The 14814-nt window shown below is 37.1% G+C and overlaps 1 protein-coding gene across 1 annotated transcript; it reads left to right on the top strand.

The window, feature by feature from the left end:
* Window positions 1-970: 970 nt before the first annotated feature.
* LOC140160139 (craniofacial development protein 2-like) lies at window positions 971-2071 on the top strand. The gene is made up of 2 exons (XM_072183416.1): window positions 971-1182; window positions 1912-2071. The coding sequence occupies exons 1-2, from the start codon at window positions 971-973 to the stop codon at window positions 2069-2071; spliced, it is 372 nt and encodes a 123-aa protein (XP_072039517.1).
* Window positions 2072-14814: the final 12743 nt, after the last annotated feature.

Genomic DNA, 14814 nt, shown 5'->3' with positions numbered 1-14814 from the left:
TCTTGGACATTGCCGGATCTTGGATTAAGAACTGAGACCATCAACGGAATCTCATCAGAAAGTCAGCCAATCAAGATTTCCAGGCTGGGTTAAGTAAACATAGCTAAAGATATTCTTTGTAGTAATTTTAAGATTGATTCTTGTATGATATTGCATTGTTAGTTGATTGACACACTGTAAAAAATGGCCGTAAATTAACGGACGCACGTATTTCGAAATTTCCCGTAATTTTACGGGAACCAGCCGTAAGCAAAACAGCTTTTTGTGATTAGAACCACCTACCTACCTCCACACCCACTGCACACATCTACATGTAATACTACAAACCCATGTGTATCACTAATTCCCACTTAATCCTGCTTAAAACACACTGAAAGTAAAATTTAAATTCCCTAATTTTACTGGTCCCCGTAAAAGTACGGGGAAACCACTGGCAGCAAATTTTCCGGTATCCCGTAAAAACAACAAATTACGGTATAACCTATGACTGGCAGCAATGGTCGAGTTAGAGGACTACTGTTGGTGAAGAAGGAAACGGGAACCCACTTCACTATTTTTCCCCAAGACAACCTAAATGATGAAGTCTTCTAGAGTGGGGCAGTCACCAGCCCGGCAAACCAAGGTGATATCTCTGGTCCCGGAGGGGAAAGGAACGGACAACAATCGTGTACCTTTGGAAGGTCCTGTAATGACGCTTCACAGGCTGATGAAAGGGCTGGAACAAAGGACAAAATCTAAACTTAAGGCATAATAATCGTTTTGGCACATGGAATGTGAGAAGTATGACAGATGATAGCAAACTGCACATTATAGAAAGAGAAATGGCGAGATGTAATATTCCGATCTGTGGATTATTAGCAGAAGGTGGACTAACAAAGGTCATTTCTCACTGGATGATGGACGTACTGTTTACTATTCTGGCTCAGTTAGAATAAAAAGGAATGGAGTAGGTTTTATTCTATCAAGAGAAATGACAAAATGTGTCCTCGGCTACAATCCAATCAGTGACAGACTGATAACCATCTGTCTCCAAGCAGAACCTGTGAACATCTCAGTAGTTCAGGCATATACTCCAACCTCGACAGCAGATGATGAGACAATTAATTCCTACTTCCATGAACTCCAAGAAACCATCAACAAAATTCCTAATAGATACATTACCATCATGATGTGGGACTTCAAGTTGGAAATTACCTGGATAACAATGATGCCATTGGGAAGTTTTGACTGGGCAAAGCTAATGAAAGAGTGGAAAGACTAGCTGATTTCTGCAATGAAAATGAGCAGATTGTAACAAATACGCTATTCCGACAACATCATATAATATAGACGGCTTTATACCTGGATATCTCCAGATGGGAGGACCAGAAATCAGATAAATTACATCTTAATGAAATGAAGATGGAGGTCGAGTGTGAAGGTAGCAAGAACATACACCGGAGCAGATTGTGGCTCACATCACCAGCTTCTGGTTGCTGACATTCGATCAGTGCTGAAGTCAGTCAAACGGGACACTCCTCCGCGTAGATATGATGTTAATCGTATAAATGAGCAGTACCGAGTTGAAGTCAGGAACTCTTTTTAGATACTCCTCGAACAGGAAGAAGAGTGGACACCTAATGAATTATGGGAACAAACAAATTAGAATGCAATCTCTACAGCAGCGCAGAACAACTTGCCGAAACCAAAGAAAAACCCGATCGCCATGGATGTCAGAGGAAGTGGGTATAATGACAGAAGAAAGACGACAGGTGAAAGCAAGAGGTTTACAAACGGAGAAGGACAGAAGGCAGTATAAAGATCTTAGTAGGAGAATTCAGCGCAGAACCAGACAAGATAAAAAGGATTTTTTGAAAGGAAATGCAAAGAGGTTGAATTACATTCTGGTACCAACATGACCAACCACTCCAGGGATCTCTTTAGAGCAGTGAAAGAAATCACAAGGAAGAAAAGACAAAAGCTGGATGTAATTAAAGATGAGGATGGTGAAATTCTAACTGAGTGTGATCAAATCAAGCAGAGGTGGCAACAGTTGAGGTTGATGAAGAAAGATGAATCAGTGACATACTGAGACCAGAAGTGGTGATGGTTATGGAAAAATGAGGACGGGTAAAGCACCAGGATATGATGATATCCCAGCTGAGTTCATCAAAGAAATCGGAGATAAAGGAGTGGATGTGATGCACAAACAATGCAATATTTTCTGGAAAGGCAAGAACTGGCCGGTAGACTGGACCAGATCAATATTCCAGGACCATCTCTCTCTCTCTCTTTAATCTCCCATGCAAGTAAGATCATGCTGTACATTACGGTTGGTTGCGAGGATCAAACAGCACATGCGTCGTGAGATTCCCCCAGAGCAGGCCGCTTTTGTGGAAGGCAGAGGCACAAGAGACCAAATAGCAAACATCAAAAATATTTATACAGAGAAAGCTATTGAATTCAACCGTCCATTTTTATTTATTTTTATTTTATTTTATTTATTACACTTGTCTAAGTCTACATGTGCTTCATTGACTATTCGAAAGCATTTGATACTGTTCAACATCAAACACTGTGGGACACCTTAGTATCAACGGGTTTCCCAAAACATGTGGTTGACCTGCTTAGGACACTCTATGACGATCAGGAATCAATTGTAGAAAAACATGTGGTTACAGTACCTGGTTCAAAATCGAGCAAGGGGTGAGACAGGATGCATTTTGTCTCCTCATCTGTTTAATGCATATGCAGAGTATATCATGCGAATGGCCCTCAAGAGTTGCAGCATTGGAATATCTGTCGGAGGCAGAACAATCAACAACTTACGGTATGCGGACGACACTACCCTACTCGCAGACAGTGCTTGTGAACTTGAGGAGCTGATTGAAAGAGTGAGACCGGAGAGTGAAAAGTTTTTCTAAATCTAAGCAAAACAAAGGTGATGGCCATCAACCAACAAGAAGAGAACACCACTATTCATGCAGGAAATCAAGCAATTGAGGTTATCGAACAGTTCAACGTTCTTGGATCCATGATTTCAAATCAAGGCCGAAATCAGACGTCGCATTATAGCAATGGCAAAAACATCAATGTGCACAATGCACAAGTTATTGAAGGACAGAAGCATCAGCAAGTCACTGAGTTTGATCTTGTTAGTGAGGAAGAGATCCTCAAGTACGTTACTAAGTCACCTGCTAAGTCTTGTCTCCTGGACCCTGTTCCAACGTGGTTTATAAAGCAAAATGTTCATGTGTTTATACCTGTAATAACTGATATTTGTCAACAAGTCATTAAGTACTGGTACCTTTCCTGAGCCATTGAAACATGCAATTATTTCACCGATAATTAAGAAACAGTCTCTCAAAGCTGACGAATTAAAGAACTATAGACCCGTCTCTAACATCCCATATATCTCAAAGGTTGTTGAAAAGTGTGCCATTAATAACATCAATAGGCACATTGAAAATAATGGTCTTGGTGAGGTTTATCCTATCTGCTGATATTAGAACACCTGTTAATGATATGATGAGTATCTTACAATGGAACAAACTAAATGATAGATGGTCTAACCAAATGTTGGTTCTAATATTCAAATGCCTTAAAGGTATGGCTCCAAGTTACATATCATCTCAATTTAATTTCATGTATAGCATGCATTCTAAAGGCACAAGGAGTCAAACCAACTTTAATCTCCACGAAGTGTCATGGAATATTAATGCAGGGAAAAGGACTTTTAATTCACGTGCTGCTAAAATTTGGAACAGTCTTTCTGCTGATATTAAATGCAATTATGAATCCATGAGCCTCTCTCAATTTAAGCATAGGATTCATTCTTCATAATTTTGTTTATTCCATCTGCATCATAATCTATTTGTGTGCTCATATGTAATTTTTAGTTGTATCGTAAAATAATTTATATTATTTACATGTATGTACAGTATTTATATGTAATTTTAAATTTGTTTTAACATAAGAATGTTGTACTTTTTGATGCAGGGCCTCCTTGGAAATCAGTGTTTTAGCATTGAAGGGGCTACCCTGCCTAAAGAAAGAATAAATAAATAAATAAATAATTTTACAGTCGGTCTATAAACCAATTCACAGTACAGAGACAGCTTTGTACAAAGTGAAAGATGACATCATGAAATGTATGTGTCAACATCAGGGCGTTTTTCTGGTTCTGCTGGATCTCAGCAGTGCCTTTGATACGGTTAACCATAAAGTGTTGCTTAAGAGACTGGCTGACGAAATTGGGGTTCGAGGTAGAGTATTAAGATGGGTCCAGTCATATTTGTCCTGTAGAACAACTAGGGTGTGCATAGACGGTGTGCTATCTGACCCTCATGACATTGAGTTTGGTTTACCTCAGGGGTCCATTGTAGGACCTTCAATGTTCACAATTTATACTCTTCCTATAGGAAGTATTGTAAGACAGTTTGGTGTATTGTATCATATGTATGCCGATGACATACAACTTTATGTTGGCTTTAACCAAAAAGATCATGTATCCACAGCTTCTTCACTTCATCGGCTCTCTGAATGCATCAAATCCATAAAGAACTGGATGAATAACAACATGCTCAAGCTAAACGATGACAAGACAGAGTTTATGGTTATAACATCACCACACCTCAAACACCACATGTCTCCTATTTCTTTGCTTGTTGAGTACGTTACAATATCTCCTAGCGACAGTGTTCGTAATCTTGGTGTCATCTTTGACTCACAAATGTCCATGTCTTCACATGTAAAATCTCTCTGCACAAACTTAAACTTCCAACTCCGCAATATTTCGCGTATACGTATATTCCTGGACTATGACACCTGCCATCTCGTCACACGTGCTATTATTCTCTCCAGACTGGATTATTGTAATGGACTCCTTCTCGGATCAACCAGAAATTACAGAGGATCCAGAACTGGGCCGCGAAAGTTATTTGCCAAGCGTTGAAACGAGATCATGCCACGCCTTATTTACACCAACTACATTGGCTCCCCGTTGAGGATAGAATCACCTTTAAGATCTTGGTGCTAGTGTTCAAATGCCTCAATGGGACGGCACTACTTATCGCAATGTCTCTCTCTTCACATTCCAACCCGTCAAGGTCTCCGTTCAGCAGCAGACACAACTCGCCTCTCTGAGCATAACTCAACCAAGACATTAGTATCTTTTGAAAAAAGGACATTCTCTTACACAGCTCCTCGCATCTGGAACAGTCTACCTGTCATCATCAGAGTCTACCACATTACCTGCTTTTAAGAAATCATTGAAAACACATTTAGTTTCCTGCTTAAGTGACTTTGTTCATCTTATATATGCCTTTTGTATCTCATATTTGTAGTTTTAATTATGGTTCTTTCAGCGCTGCGTTCTTTATGTAGCAGCGCTATATAAACATTTTGTATGTAGGTGGGTACGTATGTATGTAAGATTAGACTAGTCTCCACTTTGATTTTCCCGATGGCAACATATGCATTTGGGGCCGAAGAAGACATACTCAGTTCCCGACGATAAGAGTTATTTCAGGGACACACTGTAAGACACACTTCTTTCATCATCATGATCGAAACATTTGGTTTGGTCATTTTCCAAAGACACAAAACTGAAATTTGCGGAATAATTATGTCTGTTACACCAGAGATGCGTATTGCTCGTATGTTTTGTATAATTGCTCATAATTATGTTTTAGAAATGTATAGAAATTTCAATGCTTGGCATGCTTGCAATCATGGTAATAATTGCAATCGTTAATTTTTAAGTTCTATCTTCATACATGATATTTTATTATGTGATAACGAAACTTAAGTGTTCTCTTATGCTAAACCAATTCATTAAAATTTTATGATCAAAAAATCAATAAAGCAATTAAAAGTTTAATATAAAATATGTCAAAGTAACATTGAAAATGTAAAAACTTTTATATCATTATAATGCTTGCACGTTCAATCGAAAATTATCATTATCATAATGATATTTATGAATTGATAACGAAACATATCCTATAGTACAATTGATGATGATCAATCAATGTGACCTTACAGATGATTGTGCAACTGTCATTATTGGAAATATATCCGGAGACATTAGTGTAGGCTAAGAATCGGTTCTAGTTCCTTCCAACCAATTCCATATTAAAACTAAATTCACTATAAAAAGAATTGCGCGAACAAGATTTTGTCAGAAATTGTCAGAAAAAACGAGTGCGTACGCATGGATTACACGGTACCCACCTGACTTCGAGGATAAACGTGCCACTTACGATTTTGGAAACCTATCATATGGTGTGCAACATAAATCGGTTCTGGAGACCTCCAACGAAACTTTTTTCGCTGCGGCCCAGCTGATAGACTAATAGGCCAATTTCTGTCCTTGCCATCGTATCCAAGGTTCTTGAAATGTGAAAGATGTGTTCATAATCAATTATACAATTACCTTACTTCAAACAATACCGTATAATGACTTATCTGGTTTTCGTGAAAACCACTCTTCATTCACTGTCAGCTCTGCTTGATTTTCAAGACTTTATTCTTAACAATATTGACTTTCACAAGGTAAATTAAATAAGTTCTAGTACAGATTCAATAGAAATGAAAGTACACACTAGATATATTTCAGTTCCTACATGTATCAGGAACATTGTTCACTAAAGTTCAAGTTCAAATTTATTTCACCATCATCATATCATATATACACGGTAACAAAATATTAACAATGGCTGTAGTGTTTCTAAATGTCGGCAGTAGGTTTGTAGGTTGCCGTTTTGAAATGATCTGGTCATAGATAATGTCCAATTTGTATGCCCCCTCTTCCTTGTTCATAGTGTGATATAATCATCCAAGGCAATCCAAGCACGGCGAATCTATGGTCAACGCAGTCTGTGATTATACTACACGGTTGATTGCATAGCATCATAAGAGCTGTGTGAGATCTAGTGGAAAATAGGAATCTGTGATTGGTTTTTGTCAAACCCTCAAGTATTCCTTCATCCAATCAGAATTATTTTTTATATCGAACGAAAGCTAACACTTCTCCCTAAGACTTTTTTTATTACGGCAATAGATAACGCAATTCAATGTTTATAGCAAGGTGAATGTGGTTGAAAACGACCTATTCCAGCACATTTTTTGACCAAAATGTAGGTTTTAAAAGTCAAAACCTCAAGTGTTGCTTACAATATTTTTTCAAATTTTATGTCATTAAATAAAAGAGCACACGATTTTGTCTTACGCTATAGAATAGCTGTAAGACTGTAAGAACGCCATTGTATGTCCATTTATCCGTGTGAAATTATAGGCCTATCCACATTCTCAATATGTCTTTGCAGTCGCTATTAAACAAGAATAAATGTAATAAAGTTGGTATCATCGTGTGACGTGAAATTGTTAAAAGTTTTGTGCAACAGAAAATGAAATCGGATTATCTTTGAACAAATTATATCGGATTATATCTTGGTGTATAGATTATTCATCCAGTAGTTCAAAACATTATTTTGTAAATTAAATCTAATACTGGAACTAAAATTTGCAACTCACATTGCTACGTTGCGTCCGAAAACTTCAGACATTCCTCACCGTCTGACGTCACAACACCTGATGTCATCTTAACATCTTCAATCAGATGCCTGACGAAGTCCGAAGTTTTCGGATGCAACGTAGCAAAGTGAGTTGCAAATTTTAGTTCCAGTATTTATTTACAAAACAATATATCGGGTAATGTTTTACTTTTGATGTTATAATCACATTTGTTAATTGGTTTTAATGGTTAAAGTTTCTTTTAGTTGAAAAAAAACTATACCATTGATTTAGAAACACTGTATATAATTATTCCTGATTTTTCAATTGAGTAAACACCCCGTATCTACAAGTTATTAGCACCTATTTTTATATAAAGTAGTCATAAACTTACTCTGACAAAATGAGAGCTAATACACCTAATTAGGCCAGGCAAACTTGTTGGAAAGTTGTAACATACAATGATATCTGCAAGGAGTATAAATGCTGATGATACCATCATGCAGTGGGAGTTTTATTTTGCCAAATATTAACACCACCTGCACCTGAAGGTCATCGATTTGCATGTCTGTTCAATTAGCTTAGATTCTTGAATTTTTAAGATATTTGAAAAAATAAAAAATTGTGGCCAAAGTCATCAAAGAAAAGTGTTAGCACAGCCTTAGACCTAACGTGATTTATACTTTCAAATTCCAAAGTTCAAGTAAAAACCCCATTTCTTTTCAATTTTGCCTCATTTTAGGCAGTTACTTGGGTCCACCAAAAGGATTTGCGACCTTTTTACAAATCGAGTGGGACGGTCCATTCTCAACTTAGGGCATAGACCCTATCCAATTTAGCAAAGCAATCTGTCCACCAATCTGTCCTGCCATTTCAATTGTTATACCGTTCCGGTTATTGGATAGGTTCTATAGTTGATGATGGTCCACCGGTTTTTGTTACACGAAATTATATAGCGCGATTACGTTATGCATAACATTATTCTGAGCATTATTTTTTTCCTAAACAATGACATTAAAAATTCTGGATTTCGTCTTATTTCAACTGGTTTACAATGTAAATTGAGTTTTGTTTAATACCATATACCAATAAATAAATAAATAAAAATAAATAAATAAATAAATAAATAAATAAATAAATACACAAAGAATGTATTTACATAAGCTGGGCCTATTTTAGAAAACCTTAGTTCATAAACTCCTCAACACAAGTTTGGAAAGTTTTTTCACGCATCTGTATCTCAAATTATTTGTGACATATTCATATCGTGTTGCATATCAATGGATAGCTACAATACTCCCCTTTACAATGACACACATTTGAAACAATAACATTTTTCACGGCTGAGTACACGCTTTGTGAATGTAGTGGGTCTCAAACAGATTTTGCCAAATTGACCATTATTCTGTGCTCAAACAACGCTAGCCACTAACCTCAATAGCGGGTGGAAAAACCATAGGCAGCCACAATAGTCAGGCACCTTCTCCTCATGCTGCTCACCGACCTGGTCAGTTACACGTTACTGTGGCATGGCATTCCATTATTCAACAAGGATTCGTTGCAGGTCATTCAATGTGGTTGCATATGGGCTTCTCTGGCACGTACAGCACGATCAAGCTGGTCCCACAAGTGTTCAATCGGGTTGAGTTCTGGCCCCCGGGTCTGGTCTGATGGCAGGCCATTTTGGCTCTACTCCCATATTCTGTAGGTAGTCGTTGATTACCGTGGCTCTGTGGGGCGAGCGGTGTCATCTTGGAGGATTGCATTAGGTCCCAGATTGTGAAGATATGGATTGCAGCTTGCTGCACAGAATAATGCCCCCACTACATTCACAAGGCGTGTACTCAGCCGTGAAAAATGTTATTGTTTCAAATGGGGTGTCATTGTCAAGGGAGTATTGTAGCTATCCATTGATATGCAACACGATATGAATATGTCACAAATAATTTGAGATACAGATGCTTGAAAAAACTTTCCAAACTTTTGTTGAGGAGTTTATAATAACGTAATGTTTCAACAGTAGGGTTTCAACACAAATTAGGCATACTCATGTAGGCCTACTGGCAATTAGCTATTTGCTGGACAATACTTCCTGATGCGGATGGTCGAATAAATACTATCTCATCGCATTATGACATTCGTCCCCATTGCTCTAAATGGATTGATTCAAAAAAGTTCATGGTACCCGACGTTCAACGGCTTTTTATAAAAAAATATCGCGGGAAAAGACCAAAATTCAAAAGAAATAGGGTTTTAAATTGAACTTTAGAATTTGAAAAGTACAAATCACGTTAGGTCTAAGGCTGTGCTAACGCTTTTCTTTGATGACTTTGACCACAATTTTTTATTTTTTCAAATATCTTAAAAATTCAAGAATCTAAGCTAATTGAACAGACAGTACTAGTAGCCACTTCAATTGAGTAAACTCTATATCTACAATGATATTCAATAGTGCATACAGGCTGTTATGATAAACAAGCCCATTGCCCTCGCATAGTCGGACGCATCGATGACGACGAAAAAAACTCGTTTTTTGCAAAAGTAGCTTCAATTTTGAATGAAAATCAAATGGTAGAGTAACCGGCAGACCGTTGAGAAATAATGTTGGTAGTTAGATGTCAAAATTAACGTTCCACATTAAGATATCGATAATGTAACAAAACAGTTTTTTCTCAATCAAGATTCTCGAAAATGTTCCCCAAAAACGGGTTTTAAAATTTAATCGGTACTGTATTTGGTTCTTCCCCATGGCGACATTATTTCTTTGATCGATTTGTAGTACAATACAAAAAAGAAGAAAACAATCACTCGGTGTGGTTTTATACGGGCGCACATTTGAAAAAAACGTCATGGAACGCGTTTTTGATCTTGTGAACATGGTGCGTAAAAAGGCTTTAAACGAAGGATTTTCAAATTTATTCTAAAAATGTGTATAAACACACACAAAAACGTTAAGCTACATCCAATGCACCAACATTTCACTCGTTGCGATATTTGATTACTGAGAAAACTCTGTTTTAGAGAACAACTTTATACGTTTTTTATACGTTTTTTATACGTTTCTTTGTATAACCTTAATATGTTCCTTGATCGCTGATTTGGAACTGGCCGCTTTGGATTTATGTTTTACTATACCTCATAAATATTTATTAGGTAATCCAGACATCTTATTGGTTAATAACGCTAGCGTCCGAGTACGGTATTTTGACTACTTCCCCGCGCCTGTGCAATTACGCAATTACATTTGTTTACGATTTTACCGTGATATTGAAAATATTTATGAGGTATAGTAAAACAAATACAACATGTTCCATTTCGGGAAGTATAGTATTCAAAACTACTGGTCCTCGGTGTTGGATGATTTGACTACTTCCCCACGCGATCATCCAACGTCGGGAAGTATTCAAATCATCCAACACCTCGGGATCAGTAGTTTTGACTACTTCCCCTCAAAACATCTTGTATTTGTATACTGTTAGTCTCTTTTCGAGCTTGCGTCCAGATTCACCAATGTATAGGGAGTCACCAGATTGCTTTTCTTGTTCAGTTTTGTCCTTTGGGGAGACAAGAGATCTGCGTAGGGTATTCTGAGGTTTGAAAGCTGTTAAAAGACCTGCGCAACCGTTCCGAGAGACCTTCTACGTAAGAATGCCCTTCTTGCTACTATCTTCGTCGCTGTCCTTATTTTTTGTTCTTTTTATTTAGGACGAGCCCTGAACAATGTCCAGACTTGATAGTTGATTTACGTAAACCGCTACGTATAATGGAGAACCCTCACACATGGACCTTGCCATAAAAGTAGTAGATAAAGTTCTGCTGGCTTTTTTTTTCAAGGCACTTGATGGTCCAATGGTTCCTGTATTGAAGGTTCTCCTGGAAGGCCAATGAAGAACATTTTATCATGTTTATTCAGCACTTGTTTTAGCTCATATGATATCAAATGAGTCGAGTAAGATCAGTTCAGTATATTATAAATAAGGCGATATTCACAATATCCAACTATAAAAACTTAAAATAAATTTATTGGACCATAGGCCAACTACTGTTTAAGTCACAAGCTTGCAGGCGCATTAATGCCATGTTAAAACACATTAACTTTAAGTAAACGCATGACACCCACCCCACAGCTCAGCGCGCGAGTGCATACGTCCCCCCACACAATACATAATTCTTTAAAAGAAGATGCCATTTATGCAATAAGATGCTTTAAGTTAATATAAAACTTGTACAAAAAATAGTACTTTACAGGTATTATATAATTATGTGTCGTCTGACGATTGCGTGAAACTCAGAGTAACGACTTAAGGTCTAAACTTTGAATTTTTATATAATTATGTATGTCTATACAGGCTGTATAAAAATGATTGGCATATCCATCGGCCCGCCCATCGGTTTCCAGTGAATATGCATGGGCAAGACGGCCGCATCAAAATGTAACATTTTTAGCTTGAATGAAATAAAGACTGATTGATTGATTGATTGATTGATTAGCTTCCTGTTATTTAAAAAAGGTAACATTCCATTCATTTTTACGCGAATCCAGTGTTGCATTGGAAGAAGCAGGTTTTTCAATAAAGAACAAAACATTATTGCATGGCTATCAATCATTTTGAAACAGCCTGTATATAGTTGATATTTTACTATGTGTTAAAGTTGTCTAAATTCTATACTGTACTCTAAATGCCATTTTTCATTAGGATTGCACTGAACAAAAGCAACTAGAAACACCATCATATTACACGGATCTAAATTAACACTAATATCAGAAACTGGTTTTGAAGTAACTATATATTAAGACTTTCTTGAACCTGCACAGTTACAGCAAATTTCCATTTTAGTCTGAAGAAGCTTCTAAAACAAGTCCTGCTGTAGTTCGTCTTTCATATACATATATACAGTTACTCGAACCAGCTAAGGTTGTAGTATGACCCAACACTTTCATATATTTCAAATGCCATTTTGGAGTTCCATGTGAATTGAGCTTTCTAATTTGTGTTTTTAAAAAGACCTGACACGCCCTTATCCCTGCATTTGTCGTACACCATGTATAGTTATTCTTCCATAGTGAACTAATTTGACTAAATTGCTGCTGTTAGTTGATGTTATATGTAGGCATCTCAAAGACCAATGCAAAGGTGTCTTCATCTTGCTCAGCTCCTCCCATTACATGTACATAAAATTCGAGAGTTTGCTCTTCCTATTGGTATAATAATAATAATAATAATAATAATAATAATAATAATAATAATAATAAACAAAACAAATATAAACATTTATCTTCAAGTCACTTTTGTACTTTAATACAATTTTCAAGGGCAAACACTGGACCTACGATTATATTTCCAACATTTATTGGAATTTTTTAACCTAAGTGGTTTAAAAAAAAAAAAATTTAAAGCCTGGGATTTATAGTGCAGTGTGTTTCGTCTCAAGTTGAGAGTGTATGACGCCATATTGGATTTTGCTGTATGGCAGATTCAAATCAGTGCATTTACGCGGTTTCGTTGCCAGCGTACGTACAAATTGCTCTTCTACGTGTGATGATGAAGAAATAGTCCTATGATAGGGTATTTGGGAGTTAAGAAAACTCATGAAAGAGTTCTGCGACATTTTTAGTGGCCTGCACATTGAAACCAATATCGGCCTTAAACCATTTAGTTGGGTTATTTTAGACTGTGTTGGGCCCGTACCAAAAATTAAATTAGGAAATCAGTATCTCCTGACAATTATGTGTCCGTCCACTCCACATGCACGCTTTGCTGAAGCTATACCCTTACGAAACATCAAGGCGCAAAGCTAAAACTTTAAACAAAGTTCTTCACACTTGTAGGACTCCCAAAATCCATAAAGTTTGACCAAGGGTCAAACTTTACTTCTGGTTTATTTCAAGAAACCATGTATCAATTAGTCATAGAGCAATACACAAGTGCATACCATCCTGAGCCACAAGGTGCTCTACAGAGATTTCATCAGCCTCTGAAAAACATGATCAGGACTTATTGTTTGGAATTTCAGAAGGATTGGGATGTGGGTGTGCATCTGTTATTGTTTGCTGCTATGGATGGTGTTCAAGGAAACGCTAAGATTTAGTCCATTTGAACTGTTCTTTGGACATACAGTGCGTGACCCCTTGAAGTTACTAAAAGAGAAGTGGCTTGATGACAAATTAGGCATAAATCTTTTGGATTATGTGTCAAACTTTAAACATAGGCTTAACCGAGCAATTGAAATTGCTAAAGAAAACTTTTCCAATTCCATGGCACCCATTGCAGGCTAGATATTCTGGCCCATATGTAGTTAAGTCAAAAGTGGGTGAAGTAGAATATCATTAAGACTCCTGGTAGACGCAAATGTAGACAATTGTGTCACATTAATATGCTCAACATGCTCAAAGAGTATATTGGAAGAAATGTCACAGACAGTTCAAAACCAATCTGTCCAGTTGCACATGCTGAAGCAAACACGAGTAAAGATGCCAACGCTGACATCATGAATGATAATCAGAGTGAGGATGAAAATGCCCTTCTTGTCACTGTCCTTATTTTGTTCTCCGATGTGCTTGGAAAATTAGATCAAAAGTTCGGTCATCTTTCTGAGGATCAACAGAGAAAAGTAGCTAAAAGTCAAATAGGAGATTTGATCAAAGATTTTGAAAGTATCTTTCCTGATCATGCTGATACTCAAGTTCAAGCAGAACGAATGCTGCAACAAGATTGCTTTTCTTGTTCAGTTTTGTCCTTTGGGGAGACAAGAGATCTGCGTAGGGTATTCTGATGTTTGAAAGCTGTACTCACATCTGCAGAGTCAAAAGCCCTGCGCAACCGTTCTGAGAAACCTTTTACGTAAGGCAAGGTGGCGAAAATGCCCTTCTTGTCGCTGTCCTTATTTTGTTCTTTTTAGGACGAGCCCTGAACAATGACAATGTCTTGATAGCTGATTTACGTTTACCATTACGTATGAATACACAGCATCCCATAAAGTTATATGGAGAACCCTCACACATGGACCTTCAAAAATAGAACATTTTGATGAACCATAAAGGCAGTAAGATAACGTTCTGCTGGCTTTGTTTTCAAGGCACTTGATGGTCCAATGGTTCCTATATTGAAGGTTCTTCTTGGAAGGCTAATGAAGAACATTTTTTTTATCATGTTTATTCAGCCCTTTTTTGCTCAATTGATATCAAATGAGTCGAGTAAGATCAGTTCTGTATATTATAAACATGATAAATAAGGCGATATTCACAATATCCAACTATAAAAACTTAAAATGTATTTATTGGATAATAGGCCAACTACTTTTTAAGTCACAAGCTTGCAG

This window comes from Amphiura filiformis, chromosome 9 (genome assembly GCF_039555335.1).
Source record: "Amphiura filiformis chromosome 9, Afil_fr2py, whole genome shotgun sequence".
NCBI classification, from domain to species: Eukaryota; Metazoa; Echinodermata; class Ophiuroidea; order Amphilepidida; family Amphiuridae; genus Amphiura; species Amphiura filiformis.
The sequence above is the reverse complement of the archived record's forward strand: the minus strand, read 5'-3'. Positions and strand labels throughout refer to the sequence as shown.